The sequence below is a fragment of the Cibotium barometz genome, chromosome 14, assembly GCF_041138505.1.
Source record: "Cibotium barometz isolate CiBa-2024 chromosome 14, ASM4113850v1, whole genome shotgun sequence".
In the NCBI taxonomy this organism is placed as follows: domain Eukaryota; kingdom Viridiplantae; phylum Streptophyta; class Polypodiopsida; order Cyatheales; family Cibotiaceae; genus Cibotium; species Cibotium barometz.
In genome coordinates this window covers 35,140,059-35,165,572 of record NC_141059.1, presented here as the reverse complement: position 1 = coordinate 35,165,572, position 25,514 = coordinate 35,140,059, and the positions used below count along the sequence as shown (strand labels likewise).

The 25,514-nt window shown below is 39.9% G+C and overlaps 1 protein-coding gene across 1 annotated transcript; it reads right to left on the bottom strand.

The window, feature by feature from the left end:
• Nucleotides 1-15,962: 15,962 nt before the first annotated feature.
• LOC147631956 (uncharacterized) lies at nt 15,963-18,389 on the bottom strand. Its single transcript, XM_086807909.1, has 2 exons — nt 17,045-18,389; nt 15,963-16,917 (listed from the first exon to the last, which is right to left on the bottom strand). Exons 1-2 carry the CDS (start codon nt 18,096-18,098, stop codon nt 16,343-16,345), a joined length of 1,629 nt encoding a protein of 542 aa, XP_086664035.1. The 5' UTR covers nt 18,099-18,389; the 3' UTR covers nt 15,963-16,342.
• Nucleotides 18,390-25,514: the final 7,125 nt, after the last annotated feature.

Genomic DNA, 25,514 nt, shown 5'->3' with positions numbered 1-25,514 from the left:
GATTGTCAATGGTGTTAAGTTGAGCTGCTCTATCCCACTCAAAGGTGGGATCGCGCTCAGCTAGTGTGGATATGGATAACACTCTAGGATGACATCTCCACACGTATGCTACCACTTTGGTTAGTAGAGTTATGACATAGTTATATAGCGCCAAATCATATAGTCAGATTTATACTATGGACCTTGTATGCTTTAGTAGTATACTCTCTTATAGTATGTACTCTTATCTTTATGTATGGTTGTAGATTACGTTTCCTTATAGTATGTACTCTTATCTTAAATATGTATGTACTTTTCCTTATAGTATGTACTCTTATCTTAAATATGTCTATACTTTTCCTTATAGCATGTACTCTTATCTTTATGTATGGTTGTAGAGAAGTAAGAAGATAGTGGAAAATCCAACCATCCATCATGCTTACCTACTCGTGTGTGTGTGTGTGTGAAGAAGTTTTCTTGCAAAGGAGCTCAAGCTCACCCTCTCCCCCATATTCTTCTCATACTAGCTAGATATATGGAACTCTTTATAAGGAGCTAGATATATGGAACTCTTTATAAGGAGGAGACACTTTGTGTTTGAGTAGTAGTGGGAACCCCTTAGATTGGATACCACATGGAAGTAGATCATTGTGGGTAGATTATGAATAGATAGAGATGTCTTGGAGGGGTTTAGAAGATAACCAAATAGGCTATGGCTAGAGATGGTCTGGAGGGGTTTTGAACAACATAACCAAATAGGCTATGGCTAGAGATGGTCTGGAGGGGTTTAGAACATAACCAAATAGGATATACATAAGTGTGACCTAATATTTCCATATTTGAGCATACTAAGGGCTAAGAGAGACCTTCCTGAGACACTTTTATCCTTGAGTTATGGGGCTTGCACATGTCTAGATGATCTTGAAGGAGTTTGAAAGTTACACCATGTCCTTTGGTCTCATTATTAGTCTAATATTACCCTAGTGTGAAAGTGGTGTGGATGATTTGGCCTGATGGAGCCCAATGTAGGTTAGGCAACCAAGCTTATCACCACTATTGGGAACTATAATATAGATGTGTAAGTAGCTTCTCATCATGTTAATTGTTGGTAATCTACCTTCATTATATGTGAGCCTCTGTTTCAAAGTTCATATATCATTGTATGTGAGCCCATGTAGACTAGGTGACCTAGCTTATCACCCCTATTGGGAACTATAATATAGACACCCCATGTATAGACACCCAAGTAGCTAGGTTAGGTGACCTAGCTTATCACCCCTATTGGGAACTATAATATAGACACCCCATGTATAGACACCCAAGTAGCTAGGTTAGATGACCTAGATTATCACCCCTATTGGGAACTATAATATAGATACCCAAGTCGCTTCTCATCATATTAGTTGTTGGAAATCTACCTTCATTATACACGAGTCCATGTTATACCTTCATTATACACAAGTCCATGTTTCAAAGTGCATAGATGATCATATTATATCTTAATATATTATCCATCTCAATGGTTTCCATTATGCTATAAAGCTGCAATTAAGTAGGCACACGATTAGGAATTTGCACTAGTAACTCAATTATATTCTCCATCCATTTCTATTGCTAGGTTGTGCCTAGTCTTGTTTTGTAAAGATCTCATAGTTTGTGTTAATGCAAGAGTTGTAATTTCTTACAAGAATGAGAAAGGGAAAAGGTTTGATGCATGACAAGAACAAGACTCTACAAACTATATTTAAATTCACTTTTATAATGAAAACATTTCATAAATTTTTGGAGTATTTTCATCCCATCGTGACTTGATTCAAAAGTTATTTCCATGATTAGTGTTTTAAAGGTTTGGTAGCACACTCTCATATTTTGTGTAGCTATTTGACTTTTATGGTTCTTATTAATTATTGAATAGAAAAAAGCTTTGAGATAAAGCCAAAATGTAAAGAAACACCACTATAAGTATTTATCATTATAAGAAAGATCCTAATTCTCTGAAAGGATGTGGAGTTGAGATTCTTAAAGAGAAAAATTCTACATCTTTCATAACATTTCTATCTCCTTTTTTCCTTTCATAACATAAACCAGTTGCTTATTGAAAAATATAGCTACTTTAAGTAGTATTTTGACACATAAAAGTTTATGTAGATGTTAAAAAATAGTTAAAGGAAGAGGACTATGTGAAAAAAGCATTAACTAGTATTTTGACACGTAAAAGATTAGCTAGATGTTAAAAAATAGATAAAGGAAAGAGGACTATCTGTTATGTGAAAAAACATTATCAAATCACAAGAAGTTTAATGCATTCGCGCCACTCAAGTAGCACCATAAGGAGACACATGCTTGGCATGCAATGTACCTAAGAAGAGAAAATTTTATAAAGTATTAAGAAAGAGATATAAAGTGCTATGTATAGATAGATTGTGATTCAACCTTTCAATCTCCTCGTGCAAGCAAACAAATAACATTTTATTAAATAAGTTCTCATAAAAAATCTAAAAATAGGCTTGTATCTATAGCAAAACTAAAAACCTTAGAATTTAGACATATAAAAGTTATGCAAATATTTAAAAATAGATAAAGAAAAGATGCATGGTTATTGATTACAAAGTTTAGTGCAATCACACCACCTTAAGTAGCACCACGAAGAGTAAGCTTACCATGCAAGGAACTTAAGAAGAGAAAAATTTAGAGAGTATGGATAAGTAAATATATACAAAGTTCTATCTATAGACAGAAGAGGATTAAACGTTTATAAGCCCCCAACATGCAAATTAACAAATAGCATTTTATAAAATAAGTTTTCATAAAGAAAGAAACGTGTACCTCGTATTCTATAGAATTTTGACAATGAGGACATATAGATCTCATAAACATTACAAGACATACAAAGGAAAGAGGCTAAGAATTTAGTTGTTACTACAGAAAAATTATTTCTTAAAATAGACAAAGGAAAGAGGCTTGGTTATTACATTTATTAAATGGTAAGAAGTTTACCTCATTCACTCCCCTTCAAGTAGCACCATGAGGATTAGGCTTGGCATGCAAGGCACTTAAGAGGAGAAAACTAGAAAGTATCAAGAAAGTTGTATTATATAGATAAATGACTATTTAACCTTTTAAACTCCCCAACAAATGCAAGTAGTTAATTAAACTAGTTTTAAAGGAAGTCAATTAGAAACTATCAAGAAAGTTATATACACGAAGTTCTCGATATAGATAATGACACTTTTACCTTTTTAGCTCCCCAAATGCAAGTAATTAATTAAAGTAATTTTGAAAGGAAAAGTAGCATGTACTTTATATCAATAGTAAATGATTTTGACATCAAGTTGAATTGGTCCAGCATTTCAAATCAGAATAATGTACAAAGCTGAGTTTTTTTTTAAAAGAAGAAACATGCCATACATAGTTTTGATTTATTGATGAAGTTAAACCATAGCTTATTTATAAAAATAACAAAACTAAGTAAATAAAAAGATCCACACTTCCAAAATTTACCTTCTTATCAATTTATTTTTTCTTGAAAATAGGGCATTGTGACTTTACATGCAAAAAAGAATGAAAGTTTACAAAGCCATATAACTCTATAATGGGAAAGTGATTCCTCATGGCTTGGGTATTTCTACACAATCGAGAGATGTGCTCTTAGTTTAATAAGACCTTGAAAGAAGCATCACCTCATATGAGAGTAAGGGCTTTGATAGATCAGTGCATGATATGTGATACGATGACAATGGGATATGTGATAGTTTTCCCATGTATAGATGTCTTAGAGTAGGCTTAAATAATGGCAATCGAAGACCTACCTTGTTAGTGCATGATATGTGGCTGATGGGATATGGAATGGTTTTCCATGTATAGATCTTAGAGTAGACCTAAATGATGCCAATCGGAGAAAATATAGATCTTAGAGTTTTCCATTTATAGATCTTACAGTGGGCCTAAATAAAGCGAATGGTGTATGGGATAGTTTTCCATGTATAGATCTTAGAGTAGGAATGCAATTTGAAGACATATCTTGTTAGCTTTTATGATGTGTAAGTCCTTGACTAGGATAGTTCCTCTTCTAATGAGTTAAACTAGGTGGTTCTTACACACGTGGCACACCGAGAGGTTAGGTACGTCTCTTTTTTACACGTGGCACCCATGTGGTTAGTAGGCCTCTTTTACACATGTTCGAGTGGGCGAGCATGTTGGACAATGTAACCAAGTGTAACCAGCCAATCCTACCTTCAAAACGGTTGGAAATGCTCGTTTCTCTTCACACTGAATGGCGTATTAATTAGTATGTGAAATTAAGGTCGTTCTTTACAAATCAAGAGAATCGTGGCCGGCGACAACTCATGGGTGGGGATCTACGTTATCGATGGGCGGTGGAGGAAACCTTAGGGATAGGCCTGAGGACCCACAATGGTTAATCACCCTGGCACAACAAGGCACCACCTCGCCCTCGAGTGGAGTCGTGAATGAGCATTGGGCCGCTCAAATTAGGGTTGAGACCTCATCTCGAGAAGCGCAATCAGGTGGTGGGCACAGGCTGAACACACTTGTATATATACGAGGAGCTTGGAGGCTTGCAAGCGATGCCACATCCAATACCTGCAGCTAACAGTCGACGAGGTAGCTGGTCTTTGGGCTGTGAGATACGGCGACGACAGGCGTGTGCATGGACAGTGCTGCCTTGCTCCAGCTTGCATTCCGATAGGCTGGCCCCCCTCCATCATCGTGCGCCCCCCGCCCACGATGGATCGATGCCAAATGTAGAGACTTCGAAATAGTATTCACAACTCGCAGGGTTGCAGCTTGTGGTGCGTGCAGGAACGACCTCGCACGTTTTGGCTTTGCGTGGCCAACGATGATTGGGACCAGAATGCTCCTTTTGTTATCTATTTTTGCTAAGATTTCTTTTTGGAAAACATGCTGCACGGCTCCTTAGAACGCATGGCTTGCGATACTAACCTCTCTAGAAATGAGAATTCCAAGTCCACATTGTACAAGCCTTCAAAGTCTCATCCCCGGATCAACTTTGAGTTTGACGTGGACCATTTGTAAATTGTAACCAAGATTCAAGAGTAATTTAGGTTTTAACCCTCACCAACCACTAATTATTCAATTGAAAGATAAAATGCTTCACTTGCAAACACAAATAAAGGCATAAAGAACTTAGTTAATGTGAAAATCAAAGAAAGATTTTTAGAAAGCAAAGCATGGTTCACATATGTGTTATAATAGCCTTTCTTGGACATTTGCCCTAATACATTAAAATGATCAAGAATTTCAAAACTTACAAACTTTCTACATGAAACTCAACTTTAAAATTTTATTCAAATCGCACGTATAAAATGCACACATGGATGAGGGGTTACTTTGTATGTTGCAAGCCTTTCTTGGACATTTTATATGGACCATACTTTATTGAGAGGAGCCTTCTTAGAGTGCTCATGTACTTCCCATTCAATCATATATTTCATTTTGAGACTCCAAAATGTGTGCCTTGATGTGTGCATGTGGACATGTGTGTGTGTGTGTGTGTGACTACAAGAGGTTGTCCCCTTACCAAAGTTTTATTTTATGGGAGATAATTTTTTCACTCCTAGCCCTACCATTATCATTGGTTAATATTACCGTCATTATTATCATCGATATGACCATCAATAATGGGAGAAAAAAAGTAAATGCTATTTTTACATCATCAATTTTTAAAGCAAGCTTTATTAATATTGGATTTACATAAACTTCACGACTATTCATCTTCCACAAGGTCAATTTCTCCAAAGAGATTGATTTCTAATGCTATATCTATATTCCCTACGTCTTTTAGCATCCATGGGAGGATATGATGAGATACTGTTAGTTGATTTGATGGAATGAGGCTTCATTACCATCATTGCGATGTTCAGCATCATGAATTTTGACATCATCATCATGAATTTCTCTGACACTATGTGTACTGCAAAGAGGTCTTAAAGTTGCCATTAGGTGTATGTATACAAATTGAGATAACTGGTTGTGATAGTTTGGGTGTAGTATAGTACTGTGCAGAGAATACAGTAGTTTGTGTAGGTTAAACGAGAGTGTTATTTTTGGTAAATTTGTGTTACAGACAAGATGTTGAATGATGGAATAAATCATATTGTTGCAGAGAAGCTTGACAAGAACAAATTCCATGCTTGGAGGTTTAGATTAACAAATTTCTTGATAGGAAAAGGTTACTAGGACTACATTGAAGGTGAACATGAGGAGGCACCAGAGATTAATCCAATTGCTGTGTGCAGATGTAAAAGAATTCAAGGATTGGAATCAAGGAGCAAGGAAAGTCATGTATTGGCTTTTTATTGCTATACAGGACACCATGATTGGGCATATAGAGGATGCCAAGTCACCTAAGGAGGCATGGGACACCTTGGTGAAGCTGTATGAAACTAACACCAAGGCACGAAAGATTCAGTTGAAGAATGAGCTTCATAAATATTATGGAGAAGAAAAATATGCTTGTGAATGATTATGCCTTGAAGATTAAGGGCATTGTGGAATCCCTTGCATTAATTGGTGTTTATGTTGATGATGATGATAAGGTGGAAGTGTGTCTACGTGGTCTCGGGCCACAATACAAGGCGTTCAAGACGTCTATTCAGACTCGAGAGAACATTCCCAACTTCACAGATTTGGTGTGTCAATGTTGATCATTGAAGAGAAGAATTTGGGTGAAGATCAACAGTCTTCACAAAACAAAAACAATTTAGAGCAGCAAGCCTTCTACACAAGTGCAAGTAGAGGACGAGGTAGAGGTTGTGGACGTGGCCAAGGTGGTGGCCGAACAAGTAATCAGAATTATGGTCAGCAGCAGTCCCAGGATTCACAATAATAACACATAGGTGGAAGAGGCCAGTTTAAAGGCCGGGAGAGGCAAAGAGGTCATGGTAATTGGCAAAGGTAGCATAATGATACACGAGGATGTCTTTACTGTGGTAAGCCTGAACATGTGCAAGCAGATTTGCTATAAGAAAGCAGAGTGACATGCGAAATGGAAAAGATCAGAAAAACAACTATGCGTTCTCTAGTAGAAATAATGAGGATAATGAGAGGTTGTTTGTTATGTAACATGTGGTTAATGATGTGTTTGGAAATGATGTCAGCATGTAAAGATGATGTGTGGTATGTTGATTCAGGTGCTTCGAACCACATGACAAGTCACAGTGAGTGGTTCAAGGAAATGAAGAGTCTTGAAAGACTAGGTTTTGTTAAAACAAGGGTTGATAATGCTTATCCGATTGCCCATGTTGGAGTCTCAGCTCATCTAGCACATGCACATATGTAATGCATCCAAAAACTTTCAGATGAGACAAATCAGGTTTTCTGCTAGTAAACCTCTCCTCTGGAGTTACATCATGTATGGTTGCAATTGGAGTCCTGTTCATGATGTAAACTGCTGTAGAAACAGCCTCAGCCCAATAGCTATGCGGCATATTCTTCTCTCCCATCAATGCTCGCGCAATCTCAGCAATGGGCCTGTTTTTTCGCTCAGCAACTCCATTTTGCTGTGGAGTGTATCTGCATGTAAACTGTCTCCGAATACCATTCTTCTTAAAAAATTCAAAGAACTCATTGGAGAAGTACTCTCCCCCTCCATCTAACCTTAGGTACTTTACATATTTCCCTTTTTGCTTTTCAACCTCTGAAATTCTAAAAATGAGTGAATACCTCACCCTTCTCCTTCATGAAGTATACCTACACTTTCCTTGTGTGGTCATCAATAAATGTCACATAATACCTGCAGCCTCCCCCATAGACATGGTCTTCGTAGGATCCCATACATCTGAATGCACAACATCTAGTGCATTTCTGCTCACATTTCTGTCACGTGGAAATACATGCTTTGTTTGCTTTTCAAATTGGCATGCTTCACATATTTTCTACATACCTTCAACTTTAAACTTTGGCAACCCTATCACAATTCCTTTAGTCTGCATAGACTTCATTCTCTACACATTCACATGTCCAATTCTTTTATGCCAAATGTCTGTGTTTGCAACAATTCTTGAACCATTTGCAAACATCGCAGCACTCACTTCAGGCATGTTTACATTCAATGTAAACATTCTGCCCACTCTATTGTCTTTTGCAACCAACCTGCACTTGTCTTTAAAGTCTTCAACATAACAACCATCAGGGTTAAACCGAATCTGCAAACCCTGCTCAATCATCTGGCCAGCTAAAACCAGATTCTTTGTTATGTTCAGAACATGAAGTACATCTGCAAGGTACTTCACTTTGCCATCCTGCATAGACAATGGCACATCTCCAACATGGGCAATTGGATGAGCAGTGTCATCCCCTGTTTCCACAAAACCTGGTCTTTCAAGGTTTTTCATCTCCTTGAACCACTCCCGATGACTTGTCATGTGGTTCGAAGCACCTGAATCAACATACCATACATCATCTTTATGTGTTGCTTCAACATTTTCAGATATGGCATTAACGACATGCTGCATAACAAACAACCTTTCATTATCCTCATTGTTTCTGCTCAAAGATGCATAGTTATTTTGCTGCAATTTTCCATTTTGCATGTCAGCCTGCTTCTTATAACAATCTGCCTGCACATGTCCAGGCTTACCGCAATAAAAGCATCCACGTGTATCATTATATTGCCTTTGCCAATTTCCACGACCTCTTTGACTCCCCTTGCCTTTGAATTGGCCTCTTCCACCTGCGTGTTGTAAATTTGTTGTTGTGAATTCTGGGACTGTTGTTGTTGCTGTTGCTGTGGCCATAATTCTGATTACCTGTTCGGCCACCTCCTTGGCCGCGTCCATGGCCTCCTCTACCTTGTCCTTTTCCTGAACTTGTGTAGAAGGCTTGTTGCTCTGAACTGTTTTTGTTTTGTGAAGATTGTTGGTCTTCACCCAAGCTCTTCTCTTCTATAATCAACATAGACACCAAATCTGTGAAATTGGGAATGTTTTCCCGAGTCTGAATAGACGTCTTGAACGCTTTGTATTGTGGCCCGAGACCACGTAGACAGACTTCCACCTTATCATCATCATCTACTGAAACGCCAATAGATGCAAGGGATTCCACAATACCCTTGATCTTCAATGCATAGTCATTCGTAGACATACTCTTTTTCTCCACAGTATGAAGTTCATTCTTTAACTGTATCGTTCGTGCCTTGGTATTCATTTCATAGAGTTTTACCAAGGTGTCCCATGCCTCCTTGGGGGACTTGGCATCCTGTATGTGCCCAATCATGGTGTCCTGTATACTGATAGAGAGCCAATACATAACTTTTCTGGCTCCTTGGTTCCAATCCTTGAACTCTTTCACATCTGCAGAGCAGCAGTCGGATTGATCTCCGGTATCTCCGGTGCCTCTTCATGCTCACCTTCTATGTAGTCCCAGTAACCCTTTCCCATCAGGAAATTTGTCAACCTGAACCTCCAAGCATGGAAGTTGTTCTTATCAAGCTTCTCAAGCAACAATCTAGTTTATGCCATTATTTGACATCTTGCCAGACACACAAATTTACCAGAAACAACACTCTTGTCCTGCACAAACTGCTGTATTTTCTGCAACGGTACTGTACTACACTCAAATGTCACAACCAGTGACCTCAATGTGCATACATACACCCAATGGCAACTATTTGACCTCCTGGCAGCACACACAATGTCTGCACAACCAATTTGTCTTCCTGCTGTAGTTCTTAAACAGAGTTCTGCATAGAATTGATGACTTACCCGCAATGCTCGAAATCGCATGCTTTCCGAAAAACGGAGGTCCTAATGCGCTTAAAACGCGTTTTTGGCCCAAAAAATGGCGTTCGATAGGGTCCGATAGGACAGAATAGTTTCCCTATAGCTTTACTCCCGCGAAGAAAGCTCCTCAATGAGAGATCGTTTGCCGGTGCCTCCCGTAGAGCTCCCGACAAGGGTGTAGTCGCCAACGCAAATAGGGAAGAGTAGATGAAGCTCTTACCCTCGTACCGCTTCCTGTGCTTCTCTTGATTGCAGCTCAGCCCTTAGCATGAACCAGGCTCTGATACCATGAAAAGATGTAGGGGGGAAGAGGGCTTGAGCTCTTGCAAGCACACACACACTCACAAAACCCTAAAAGAGAACACACAAGGTGAGAGGCTGAAAATCTTCTTCTTCTTCACACAACACTCAACACACCATATACAAAGATAAGAGTACACACAATATGAAAGGTACTCAACCAAATACATACAAGGGTTCTCTATAGTGTGAACCCAACTAAATGAGGTGGCGCTATAACTATGCCAGTCTCTAGAATGGCTGTCACATAGCCTGTCATCCCACTGGCCGCATATCACCCATGATCTCACCAACCATGCCAGTGGTGTAAGTGTGGGGCCTATCCCCCAGGCGGGTCATCAGTGTCCACCGCGGTCCGCCTCACTAGATGAGCTCGATATCTCAACACAATTGGTAGTGCAGACACTATGTGTATTGCAAAGAGGTCTTATAGTTGCCATTGGGTCTATGTATGCAAATTGAGATTGATGGTTATGATAGTTTGGGTGCAGTATAGTACCGTGCAGAGAATACAATAGTTTGTGCAGGTCAAACAAGAGTGCTCTTTTTGGTGAGTTTGTGTTACAGAAAAGATATCGAATGATGGAATTAACCAGATTGTTGCAAAAAAGCTTGACAAGAATAACTTCCATGCTTGAAGGTTTAGATTAACAAATTTCCTAATGCGAAAAGGCTATTGGGACTACATTGAAGGTGAACATGAGGAGGCACCAGAGATACCACAGATTAATCGAACTACTGCAGATGTAAAAGAATACAAGGATTAGAATTAAGGAGCAAGGAGAGTCGTGTATTGGTTTCTATTACCATACAGGATACTATGATTGGGCATATACATGATGCTAAGTCACCCAAGGAGGCATGGGACACCTTGGTGAAGTTGTATGAAACTAACACCAAGGCACATAAGATTCAATTGAAGAATGAACTTCATACTATCGAGAAGAAAAATATGACTATGAATGATTATGCCTTGAAGATCAAGGGCATTGTAGAGTCCCTTGCATTAATTGGTGTTTCTATTGATGATGATGATAAGGTGGAAGTATGTCTACATGGTTTCAGGCCATAATACAAGGCATTCAAGATGTCTATTCATACTCGGGAAAACATTCCCAACTTTACAGATTTAGTGTCAATGTTGATCATTGAAGAAAAGAGTTTAGCTAAAGATTGGTCTTCACAAAAAAAAAGGCAGTTTGAAGCAACATGCCTTCTACACAAGTGCAGGTAGAGGATGAGGTAGAGGCCGAGGCTGTGGCCAAGGTGGTGGCAAAACAGGTAATCAGAATTATGGTCAGCATCAACAATAACAATCCCATGTGAATGACAACAACAACACACAGGTGGAAGAGGCCAGTTTAGAGACAGGGGGAGTCAAAGAGGTTGTGGTAATTGGCAAAGGCAACATAATGATACACGAGGCTGCTTTTACTGTGTAAGCCTAGACATGTGCAAGCAGATTGCTATAAGAAGCATAATGACATGCAAAATAAAAAAGTACAGCAAAATAACTATGCGTCTTCTAGTAGAAATAATGAGGATAATGAGAGGTTGTTTGTTATGCAACATGTAGTTAATAATGTGTCTGAAAATGATGTAGCAGCATGTAAGGATGATGTACGGTATGTTGATTCAGGTGCTTCGAACCACATGACAAGTCATGGTGAGTGGTTTAAGGAAATTAAGAGTCTTGAAAGACTAGGTTTTTGTTGAAACAGGGGATGACAATGCTCATCCAATTTCCCATGTTGGAGATGTACCATTGTCTAGGCAGGATGGTAAGGTTAAGTACCTTGCAGATGTACTTCATGTTCCGAACAGTATACTAAGAATCTGGTTTCTGTTGGCCAGATGATTGAGCAGGATTTGTAGGTATGGTTTAACCCTGATGGTTGTTATGTAGAAGACTTTAAAGATAAGTGCAGGTTGGTTGCAAAAGGCAACAAAGTGGGCAGAATGTTTACACTGAATGTAAATATGCGTGAAGTGAGTGTTGTGCACTTTGCCATCCTCACCAGCGTAGGTGATTTTGTTCTCACTCTGATTCAACATACTACCAAGGCTGCAAAGATTCAATATGAGACTCGCAATCAGACCAGGATTTTGAACATGGAGAATCATCTTGCTACTGAAAAGTTTACTGAAAGAGAAGCTACTGAAGCATTTATCTCGCAAATCAAAAATTTGTGAGATCAAATGGCCGTGTAGGGATTACACACACTATTGATGAGGAGTTGGCCCAGAGGTGCATCCGAATTCTTCCATAGAAGTATGATGGCTTGCATACATCACTAAACACTTAGGTTAGAGTACCATCTTTATCATTTGAAGAATTTAGTGCTATGTTGCTTGAGGAGGAGATGCGGTTGAAGACCCGCGATGGTGGTGATGCTGCACTTCCCTAAACTTTCTTGAAACCTAAAATAGCATTTCCCTTGTGGTAGCTCCCTAAACTTTCTTGAAACCTAGCATAGCATTTTCCTTGTGTAATAGAGGGCTTAAACTTTCTTGAAACCCTATCTTGAGTAGAACTTCTTTATTAGAACACATGAACTAGAAATGGGGGTTAAAGCATGGTTAGGTGGTACCACTTTTATGCTTTCAAGTAGAAAAAAGATGACTAATTTTAGTGTTCCTATTGTGGTTTTAAATTCTAAATAATATTCTTCAAAGTACTTTTATGGAAAAGAATCTTAAAAAGTACTACGAGTACTTTTTAAATTTACCTAAAACTCTCTAAATCAAAATAAAAAGTAGTGTCAAAGACACTACTTTTCGTACCACCTATCCATGCTTTCACCCATGGGAACCGTAGTGGAATGGTCCAAGAGTACCTTGATTTTTTCAATGACATATGAAAGTATAGCATGCTTAGCCTCTTGTTTATGCATGCTTATGAGTGTAAAGCCAAAGTTTTTATTTGATGCAATCAATATGTGACCCATAAGATCCCCGTCAAGGAGCATTATGTGTTTGAACAATAATATAATGTCTATACATATTATAGCAATCATAAACTTAATCACATAATTGAACCCCCTTTTGATTGCACAATTACCTTGTATCCACAGAAACTAAAATTATATGATGTCTTGATATATTCATCTTATCGGTTGGTACCCATCACATTAGAAAAATAGAATGGCATGAAGATTCAAAGTGATATAAAATGGTAAAAAACAGAAAATCAACAAAATATTGGATTGTTAAATGTTTTCTTAAAAACATATAATGGAATATTGGATTGTTATGTTTTCTTGGAACAATATAATGGAATATTGGTTTATGTTTTCTTCGCTTATAGAATTCGGATGACAATAATGATTGCTTAAGCATCCATTTGTTAGAACTTTTATGGGATAAATTATTGCCATTGAATTTTGTACCAAAAATTAAATTATAATATTTATACAATGTACATGCACTTAATTTGCATATCATTTTAACATGGTTAAAGAAAAGTGGAACCTTAATGGGTTTTGTGCTAGGTAGCTTGTTATGTGAGAAGTGTTGAAAATCAACGCTCTTCTCTTGTAATTTTACTACATGTGTGCTATATTGAGATATGGAGCTCACCTAGTGCAGATATAAGTGGCATGCCAAGATGACACCTCTATACTTATGCCAGTGGCATGGTTGGTGAGATTATGGTTGATATACCACTAATGGTTTACAAGACATATGACTTCCACTTTGGTTACTAGAGCTATGGCTTAGTTATATAGCACTTTCTAATATGGTCCAGTTCACAATATGGATCTTGTATGTTTTAGTACTAGAGTAATTTCCCTTATAGTATGTACTCTTACCGTTATGTATGCACTCTTATCTTTATGTATGTTTGTAGAGAAGTAAGAAGATAGTGAAAAATTTAGCCATCCATCTCTCGCTTGTGTGCTTGTCTTATCGTGTGTGTGTGTGTGTAAAAAGTTTGCTTGCAAATGAGATCAAGCTCACCTTATCCCCCACATTCTTCTCATGGGAGAAGAGTGTCAATTCATGTAACACTCTTGTATGTGTGTAAAATGTTTCTTGCAAACGAGCTTAAGCTCACCCTCTCCCCTGTATTCTTCTCAAGGCAGCAGAGTATCACTTTATGCGAAAAGCTTAAGATTTAAGCAAGAGGCAAGCAAAGGAAGCGGTACATGAGTGAGGTAACTCCATATCTTCTGCTTTGATTCATAGGTAAATCTCTACAAGCAACTACTACTAGTCAAAGAAAATAGCAATAGGCACACATCAGGCTGGGACACGTTCATATCTTGGGAATCCCTCTTCAGTGAAGAAAAATCATAGCGCATACAATGTGTGAGGCTTAAAGGGATTGGTATCATTATTTTGGCCATCAAGAGTCATTTTCGTACCCCATTTTGGCCCTACAAGGTTTTCACAGACATTCTCTACATAGAAGTGTCGATAGTGACAATTTTTAATCGTGCACCATAATAGAGAGTATCAAAAGGGGAAATGAGATATTATATTTCTAAGCTTAAGCTTCAAAACCTTAAGCTCAACTTTAACAACTCAAAAGATCCTTTAGACCTTCAAATAAGTACAAGCATACCATAGTAGAGAGTATCAAAAGGGGAAATAAGATATTATATTTCTAAGATTAAGGTTGAAAAACTCCATTTAAAGAACATGAATTTGTCTTTTGTACAAACTCACTCCCACAAGCTTGTGCCTTGGTTTTTGACTTTACTCTCCTCATTTCCCTTCACTATGCAAGAAAATTTAGCTCTACCATAGTCTTACCAACTTGTTGAAAGTTTAAGTATCTAATGTGGAGGTGGTATTGAGGGCTTTGAATGGGCACACTTGGAACATGGATAAGCATTAGATCACATTGAAGCTACATTAGCATACTAAGTCACCCATAATGATATAGTTGGCATAAATACAATTCATACAAACAATGGAGACATCACTAGCTTGGTACAACATGGAAAATGCACATAAGGGAAATCCTCAAATCAATGCACCACACCTATATCATGTCATTTGGCAAAGGAGAGGGCTAGAAAACAAGAAGTTGTTAACATGTATTGAAACCATGAATGTCTACAAGACCATAGATGGCTTCCTAAAGACAATGGGTCTAAGTGACCATAGATGGCTTCCTAAAGACAATGGGTCTAAGTGAGCATGTGAACCTTCTTTATGTGGTTTACTTGAGTTAAATTTGCTTGAATGTAATGTTTATTGCTATCTGACTCAGAGTTAAGTTTGCTCGAATGTAATGTTTATTTCTATCTGACTCAGAGTTAAGTTTGCTCGAATGTAATGTTCATTTCTATCTAACATATATATGGTTCACACACACACACTCTCTCTCTTCTTTTTGTGTGTGTCTGTGTGTGATACTTTCATCCATATGGATGGGGGAAAGTCCATATAGATGGGGTTTTCATTGTGTTAAATGCATGCATGCACGTACATGTGTGTGTGTGCACGTGCGTGCGTGCGCCTAGAGAGAGAGAGAGAGAGAGAGAGAGAGAGAGAGAGAGAGAGAGAGAGAGAGAGAAATGGATGGACATTTCATTGTTTTTTTAAGATACATGTGTGTTTTGTGTGTTTTGGTGTGTGTGTGTGTGTGTGTGAGAGAGAGAGAGAGAGAGAGAGAGAGATTCATCCTTGTGGATGGGGGATTTCATTACGTTTTTGTGTTATATGCATGCGTACATATCTGTGCGCTCTCTGTGCGTCGTTATATTATAAAACATTCATGTAGACTTACACTCATGTTAACTTGGCAACTTGCTTTAAAAAAGCCATCCTCTTAATGAAGGCTTTCACAATAATTCGTAATTAAAGAATGGCTTAGACTAGAACTAAACTTGTAACTTGTACACACATCCTTACTTCTCTTAGTGCCACACTTTCTTATTAATGAATGTGCATATAAGACAAATGTCGATATCAACAATAGCTCCAAGAGGTATCTCTATATATCAACATTATCAAAACAAACTTTTCTTGGCAACAAAGAGTACAATGTGGGTGCAGCCCCTTGTGAGCTAGGTGCTTTCTTTCCATCTTGGTTCTAGCCACAAGCTTACCTTTAAAGTTTCATTTCTAAAGTTGTTTTGATGCCCATATTTTTTTATTGGGAGGTCGTAACCATGAGGGTGATGGGGGCCTGAATTGAAAAGGTGTGAAGATGAAAATACATCAAGGAGTAGCTTTCATGGAGAAAAATAAAGGGCATGTTGGTGTACCAAGAGCTTTAAAATAGCTTTGGGTGTGCAACGCGTGAACGTATATCAAGAAAGGTGTGTAAAAGACAAAGGAGGGAAGGTTTAGATGGTGCGGGAATCCAGGACGATCTCGAAGAGGTCGGAGTCTACTTCCGACGTAGGGTTCGCCGGGTGCGGTGCCGGTGGGGTGAAGCCAGGGGCGGTCACACGCGACGGGGACGGATAGCTGACGCCGCCGCCGCCGCCGCCTCCAAGATCGGCTAACCACTGCGAGTTGATGCGGCCCATCGAGAAGAGGTCTGCGCTGTCCTCCACCCCGACCTTCGTCCCGGCCGGAGGTCGCCGGAAGCAAGGGTCCGGCACCCTCTGCGCGTTAGCCGGCGCAAACTCGAAGGCTGCCTGCCCGAAATTCGCCGTCACTGTCATGTCGTAGTTGGCGCCTACCGTCGGAAATAGTGGATGGCCAGCGAACTCCGTCGATTCGCGTCCTTCTGCGTTGCCGGACGGCAGCGAAATCTCTTCTACTAGCTCGCCGTTCAGCGTGAAGAAGAGCCTGCGCGACGCCGGGTCGAAGCCGCAGCCCACTGTGACCGTTGGGTTGTTTGTCGACGTACTCGCCGCCGCTGCTGGACCCCAGCTTCTCCGTCGCCAGCCCGCCGGCTTCTTTTGCTCAACGCCTGCAGAAACAGCTTGTCGGATCAATGTCGGGCATTTTGGACGACTTCAAGGAAAATTATGTAACATTTCGTCCGCTAATTATTGGCGGTAGCTAGGTTTTGCTGGCTCGTGGCGGCAATGACTTACCATTCAGAAAAACTCGGCCGTTGGAGAAGAACCCAATTGATGCGGCGTCGCTACCCGGCAGCCTGAATGGCGGCGCAGATCCAGCAGCGAAGCCCACCGCACAAATCTGTTGCTCAGATGCGGCCGATTGCAAAGCCAGTCCGTTAGTCGCTTCACCCTCTAATTTCCGACAGACTTCGGTGATCCTTAGCTGGTTGCCGTTCTCTGCGCCGTTGTCTGATAATCTCCCTTCTTTGCGATCAATTGTAGCATATGAGCTTGGCCTTTTATCTACGTTATTATAAACCAAATCATTGCCGCCATAGCCAGAGCTGCTCAAGTGTTGGACATTAGATGCGCGCGGAGCTATGAGCTTTGCATGCTCATTTTCATTGAATGAAGTGTGCGACAACTCTGCAGTATTATCTAGATCACCTTCCCCGAATACTGTGATTTCAAAATAACCCTCTTGTGGAAAAGATAATGGCCCCAGTGGGGGTCCGGGAAGGGGCAATATTGTCTGCAAAGCTTGCACCCTACTAATCTCACCGTCTCTTTTGGAGCTTAATCCAGGATTAAGCCTAATCTTCTGCATGTAATCACTGCCAGCGCCAACCTCCCAAGAGATTTCCGGCTCTATTAGCTTGCTTACTTGTGAGAAACGTGTGCATAAATCCCATAGTTTAGGAGGAATTGGGCTGTCTAGATTAGCATAAGTGAATGCAAATGTGGCCCATCCATGCTCTACTGCTTCGGCAACAAGGGAGGGGTTATCAGTCCATTTGAATGGTCTGATAGGGTATGTGCTCCTCCAAAAACTTGCAATTTTGCTACTTTGCTTTATTGAGGAATCCAAAGGGTCTTTGACAGCATTTGCGCCCAAGCGAAGGACCACTCCATAGGAAGAGACCCTGCGCTTTGAAATGCTACCCTCTGATTTATCATGCCAAGCATTAGGTTGCTTTATTTTGGCACTTCGGTTGAGATGGTAAAGCAAGCAAACGGCAATGATAAGGCTGGCAGCTGCTGCAGCAGGCAAAGCTGCTGCCAAAACAGTTAGCCAAGCTGAGGGCATGCCGTCTGACACAAGATCAACACCATTGAATCAAAGGAAGGGTCTCCTCAAATGACAGGCGGCACCACGTATAGCAAAGCTTATTATGACCATGGAGAGGTGTAAATCCTCAGAGAAGAGCATTTGGGCAGGTGGGGGGGCGCACGCTTGAAAGAAAGCTTACCAGCGATTACGCTAAAACAGAATATAGTCTTCTGTGATTGGAATATAAATGGAGCAAAACAGGCAAAGATGGTGATAAGTCTGTGGCTTAATTGGGGAGAAAGGAAACGTGGTCTATTTTCTAGTGGGAGGTGTGTGCGTGCGTGCGTAGGTATTGGCGTGGACGCTGATTATATGGCCATTGGCGAGGCCGCCTTCATTTGAGGAGGACGACTTGCGGAGCTAAAAGCCAAAAAGGTCATGTCAGCACAAGAATGATCCACAGGGAAGTTGGTTGGCCCTCCCTTGCTCAAGCCTAGGTGTAAACACGCACGACCACGCAGCATAAACATGCCAAGCAAGTTGGATTTGGTCATGCAAAATTTTTTTCAAGTTTTTTTTTGTTTTTCAAACCAGGGTCAGAAGCTAGCAAGCTCGTTCTAAACCTCGAACAAAGAAACACTTCTGTCATTAGTTTCGTCATCTGCCACCACTATGCATGAAGGGTCCATTCCGACGGGCTTGTTTGGCTTTGGTCATTGCAATCTGCCCCACCACTATGCACGAAGGGTCCATTCCCAGGGGCTTGTTTGGCTTTACATTCTCTATTAAAGAGATTCACAACATTGTGCCTTAAGTTTCATTGGCAAAATGGCAATTGAGCCATTCCCATTATCGGTTTGAAATAAGGTAGGTAGGCTTGGATCCTAATCAAATTCATTAAAATCCTTCTAAAATTAACCTTAAGAAAAGGAAACCTTGTGGATTGTATTGATTATTATAAAAGAAGAGTAAAAGTTTAGTAGAGGAATGATGATGTAAAAAACCTCTTTAAATTCTATAAGTTTTAGGCTTTACCCATAGAGTTTATGCTTGTTGGGACTCCCAAAAGAAAGGTCTTGTGTTCAAATCTTGGGACATCATATGCTCCCTTAGGGGTGTTCACATGCTTGATGTGCATCTCATGCATGAGGTGTGCATGAGGGTTGCCACTCCTACATATTAGGCATTACCAATAGTTTGTCATGTGCTCCTCAAAGCTATGCAACTTGGCCAACAACAATAAGTCTATGCAACTTGACTCCTCAAAGCACCATCACTTTGGATTTGCAGTTTCGAAGCTTGGTCTCCATTGCATGCTTTCTTACAACTATGTAGGATCTCTCTCGCTAGTTAACTAAGTGGTTTGCGTGTGGGGTATCACTACCTACAATGGCAAATATTTAGAAAAGTGGAATCCCATGGTACTCAAGTGTGTTTGTGAGACTAGCGATAGTGCTTACCCAAGTCTCCACCTACCATAAAAAAAGAAGGGATTTAAAAAAAAGAATGTCTTCAATTATAATAAACCTTATGTTTAATATGACATCTAAACATTGTTTAAGCTAGAGGTTTTCTTCAACATTCCCCACCTGCTTTTACATTGAATATCTCCTTTTACATTGGCGCTTTTAGATTGAATGTGTACTACAAATGCTAACAAAACACTTTTTAGTTCCAAGTTTAGTTGTCACATTGCAAACAACTCACAATAAGGTTTATTTGACATGGATGTGCGAGTAAGAGGGAATAAAATTTCATACTTATAGCAAACCAATGTCTTTGGATCATGAATAGATTAATTGTGATTGACTGGATTTTTTTCCATTCAATAGTGTTGAACAAGTCCTTATACATTCATAATCCATTCTATGTAAGGACTATACAAGGATGGATCAGGTACTCGAAAGAATTGAAAAAGTGTATTTCTAGGCTAACCAATGATATAGTGTCATGATCAAATAGATTAGACAATAAATCGTATGGATATTCAATAGATTACAGCACTATTTGAAACCTCAAACTGTACGAAAAATCATTGTATGCACTACTTAATGTTGTAATCAAGGTTTTAATATTAATATAATTAAGACTATGGATATTCAAGACATTGCAACACTATTAACTCTAAGAAAGATCATCATGTGCGCTTCTTAATGTTGGAAACAAGGTTTTAATATTAATATAATCATATAAAAAATTACCATATTGGAATTAATAATAACATTGAAAATATTTCTATAGTGGGATGGCTATATAATAGTTTATACTAGGTAAATCGTAATATGGAAGTAGAAGAGGAAGAATCACCTATAGTAGCCTACACTCACCCTACATGTCCCATAAACCTTTAGACTCCCTTGTAGTTTGTTGGTGGCTAGTGTTCTCCTAGTTGAGCTAGTATGTAACCAATTGTGAAAGCTGAAGTATCTATATGAACATGAAATATTATTTCCCAATTTGGAGATCTTAAAATAGAAGCACTCGCCAATGCTTTCTTGAGTGTATCATATGCTTTGCTCGCACTCCTCTGTCCATTCAAAATCAACGAAGAGCCCGTAAAAGGGATGAGCTATGTCGGCATACATAAAAATGAAACACTGGTAATGACCAACATGCCCCATAAATCATTGGACTCCCTTAAAGTTGGTAGAATGAGTCACACCTTACTGTCTTCTATGGAAATTCCATGTTCTAGACAATGTGTCCCAAGATCACTCGGACCCAAAATTGGCATTTCAAAGGGTTAAGAGAGATTCTGTATAATCTGCATCTCTCTAGTACTTTTGTCAAACACCATAGATGAGCTTTCCATGTAGAATTGGCAAAGTAGTCATCCATAAAGACTTCACGGAATTTCCATCAATACTCCTTGTAGGCTGTGCACATCAGACGTTGGAAGGTCCCTGGGCATTGGTCAAACTAAATGGCTTGACGGTATACACATGTGCCCCATTCAGTGGAAAACGCCATTTTGTGTTGATCCTTTGGGCCCTATCAGTACCTGGTTGTAGCCAAAAAAACCAGTCAAGGAAGATGTAGGCCTCCTTTTATGTGACATGCTCTAGCACATGCTCTGTGAAGGGTAATGGATAGTGATCTCATATTGTGGCTGCATTGACCTTCCACACACACTCTCACTTTTTCATTTTTCTTTGGTACTATCATGATGGGTGAGACCCATTCGGTGTGCTCTATTCAGTCGCAAATGAATCCGGCATCCATGAGTCAATAGATCTCTTCATGGACCATCTTGGAGTACTTAGATTCATAGGGTACACTCTTTGCTTCATTGGCCTTGCCCCTTCCACCATGGGGATGGTGTGTTTGACTACTTCAGAAGGTGCACCTTTTATATCAGTGCATTTGTATAGGCAAAGAAATCTTGAAATTTAGTGAGTGGGTCAATAAGGTTTCTGTCTTCTTTTGCAGAGAGGTATTTCCCAATACAGGGGTTTGGATCTTCCCCTGGACCTACCTAGTTGACCTCCTTAACCTCATGTGAACCATCATAAAAAACCATCATAAGATGTCCCAGGCATCATGGATTCTTTGAGCCTTCTTCTTTTGTACAAAGCGGTCACCCACCCAGCACACACCTTGTAGGCTTTGAAGTGTTCAGGAACCTATTTGGTCTCTTCTGCTTTAGCATTTTCCTCATCCATTATTTTTTTAGCCTCTCACTTAGCTTTCACCAACTTTTTGTTTCGGGATCTACGAACGGAGCGATAGAGATTTTGGGGTTCCTCTTGTGAGTTAGGTGACTCTTCCCCTTTAGTGGTTACCTTGTTAACTAAAATGGGAAACTCATCGAGCGCCTTTTGCTAGACTTGACGCAAAAGTCAGAATGTACATCAATGGTTTCTACATACCGCTTACGGGTAGATTTTCCCCGTAACGGTCTTCCTTCTTCCATGCTCATGGGTTTATCATTCCATAGTGTCAGGCATGTTTGTAGCCCTCATCATATAGAGATATGTAATTTGTTGCCAACCTACCTTGGTAAATCTTGTACCTATTTGTTTTGGAAGTATATCCATGGTGGCAAGGACATGGATCTAGTTCTGAGAGTTTTTTGTCTCTAGGAGAGATGAAAAATTCCATGCTATCCCTTTCATCTTTGAACGTTTTCTAACATGTTTGGCACAAGTGTATTTCTATAGATCTAGCAATAGTTATTGAATCTTCTGCCAAGGGTCCCTACTCATCGGATGAATCTTCCAAGTGCATAGGTTCACCTTTAGCGTTTGGCCTTTTTTTCGAATGTAGATGTGATTCGGGTCCCAATCATGGATCATCTTGATTTCTCTCATGAAGGGCCATCCTATTTTGTAATCGGTGTAGGAAACTGGTTTGCTAGCCAAAGTTCATCTCACCACAAAGGTCTGTCGTCAGAAACTCTTGAGAATCTTAATCTTCAAATCTCAGAGAAGACCTATGGGCTTCGTCATGGCTCCATCAGGTAGTGTCATCCTTGGAGGAAGCTGAAGTTCAAGCGAAGCTAGAAAAAGTCATCCTAAGTGCAATGGCACAAATACTCCCTCGAACAATTGACATAGAATTATGTGCAGTGTACGTGAAGCTACAACAAGGGAACCAAGAGAGGGATAATCACAAAGGCAGATGGCACCATTGAAGAGCTCCTCATCACCAAGGACTTGATAAGAGAAGCCCTACACCTTCCAGCTGCAACTAGACACCATTCACAAAGCATTGACAAGATGCCATTGGTGGACATACTCAAGAAGATATCATACAATTCAAATGCTGCTAAGTATGAGAATATTAGAGATGAAACAACAAAGGAATCTTGCAAAGCAATATCTTTGATGCTACAAGTAAAGCCAATAGACATATACAACAGGGTAAGACTCAACAGAATTGCCAAGGTACATGAGGAGAAGGAGGATGATTGGGCAAATTACCTACACAAGGAGATGGAGAACTATTTAAAATCCCACTAGTCAAAGATAAGTAACCCATACCTCCTCACACAAGTCCTCAACCATGTAGCTAAAAGGCCTCTCAAACAGCCCGAACCAGAAGAATGAATGCAATTAGCACTACTACAGAACCAGCCCCAAGTAACAACTAGAACTGAAGAAGAAGTGCAAGCCATCTTGATGGTGGAGACACAAGACATCATCAAGGAGATCAAGAAAGACCAAAAAAAGAAAATAGATAAAAAGATGCGGGGCTACTCATTGATGTTGTTGCAGAGTCACAAAAAAGAATAGAGGAGGAAGTCACCACCGAGATCCAGACTTACCAGGAGCCACTAAAGGAAAATCTCTTCACTCAAATAACACAGGAACCCCAGCAATAGCTTACTCCCCTAGCAAGCCCTGCCCAACATATATTTACTACCTTATCTACTCTCAAGGATTCCACACTGGCTAACACACCAATCGAAATAGCTATAGAACTGGCAACACTCATACAAGCTGAAGAAACAAGAATGGAAGAGGTAGCCACAGTTCAAGCACCAGAAGCTAAGGTACCCATGGAAGCAAGCAAATGACAAAGAACTCTAGAGCCTTCAAGTCCAAGCAAGAGGAGAAGATTGGAAGAGGAAGTAGGGCTACCACAACTTGCCTCCTTGCACAACATCAACTACCAACAATTCTTGCAGGAGACTGTCAAGGGACTCAATGAGCTACTCAATCAACCACTAACTGGGCTGGAGATAGAATCAGGAACCGTTACACTGAGGGAGTAGGAGCAGAAATTTTGGTGATGCCATCTCCTCATAACCCATATGCTCCATGACCACAACAATGCACTCTGGAAGCAAGTCAAAGAAACATTAGCATAGGTGAAAAAGTTACAGAGTTAAACCTAGAAGCAACAGAGTCAACATACAAGGAAGTCATTATGAAAAGTTTGAAGGTTGCAAAAGAGCAAGAAAAGAGGTACACATCCTTGGAAAATAATAACCTTCTTGTGTTAAGCCAGACAATAATCCAAAAGATCAAAGAGAATGCTGATCTCAACGCTAAGCTAGAACAAGCAAAGGAACAACTCCAGAAAGAAGTAAACCACACAAAAGAAATCACAACACTACATGAGCAACAAACATAGGTCTTCCAAGACAATGCCAGGGCCAAGGAAGAAGTGCTGCAAAACCAAATCATGCAGCTAACAGCACAGCTCAAAGCAGAGGAGGAAAAGGCAAATCGTCTACAACAAGAACAGGAATAAGCCAATAAAGCTCATGCAGAGAAGATCCAATCCCTCATTGAAACCATAAGCGCAAGCCAGGCAGAAGCACACACAAAAGAGCTGGCACACCAAGAAACAATGACGTTGCTCACTCAACACCTCAAAGACACTCAAAACCTGGCAGCCCAAAGACTTCAAGAGATTACTGAAGCTCAGGAAAGGGAACCAACCACCCGACGGGCCCAGGAAGTAGCCACAAGATGATTCAAAGACTTAGATGCTGCAAGGATGGTTAGAGAAATGGCCATTTCAAACCTCCTTTAGCAACATGGACTCTCGCCTGCAAGAGCTCGAGCGCCAGCTAGCAATCCAAGAAAGAAGTCAAAGGCCGGAGCCGACGAGCGATGATCTTCGTCTCCTCCGAGTTGGGTCAATTTTACTACTAGTAACTCCTCGGGTCCCTGCTCAGACTCTTTCTTTGTTTTTGTCTACACTAACCCTCTCTTTACTTTAGTATGATATAAACCTCACTGAAGATATAAGCCTAGGTGAACTAACAACATTAATCAAACAAAATACTGAAAGAGATGTTGACCCCACAATAATCATGGGAGTTTTGTGAGGTGACTTAGTATTGACTAACCCTCAAGATATCTTTTTCTATCCCCTACACCTTATCGTCTCTCTTAAACCTTCGTAGTTGGTGTTGCGTGCTCCAAAACTCAAAAATTCTAGACAACAATGTCGAAAAATTAGACCTATTTGTTGCAGATGACATCCCAGAGACGCCCGCCAACTATGAAGTCGTAACACAGTGTAAGATTCCTCCCTCCATCTTTTGATGATGTAAAGATGTCAGAACCTCCCCTTCAGTATCTTGTAATCATTCCCCCCTTCAGAATAGAAAAAGGTCTTGTTTGACCCTGTTTGGTCTAAAGAGAGAAAATATTCTAGATGGAGGTAACAAAAAATTGAAATATTTCTGGATAAGTATTTTCTTCCACTCAATAGGAAGAGATCCCCTGAAACATAATTTTAATCAGAAATTTCTAAGTTGCATTAGATTTGGACAATGGGGGTGAGCCAAGGAGTCCCCTAGTTAAAAGTTCTAAGCCTTATTAAATTATTTTGAATTTAAAAATGTGATATCCTTCTTCATTAAGGTTGGAAATTACTGGTATGGTAGACCATTATTGTGTTAAGGATATGAATGATCTATTTTCTGATAATGAGTTTGTATCTTTCTTCTATAGAAGGGATCCTTATCCGATCAGGACTCTGAGAGGGTTGACC

Coding starts and splice junctions, on each gene's coding strand:
- LOC147631956 (XM_086807909.1), bottom strand. CDS start 18,098: ATGCCCTCAGCTTGGCTAACTGTTTTGGCAGCAGCTTTGCCTGCTGCA. Junction 16,918..17,044: donor CGGCCGAGTTTTTCTGAATG/GTAAGTCATTGC, acceptor CTGTTTCTGCAG/GCGTTGAGCAAAAGAAGCCG.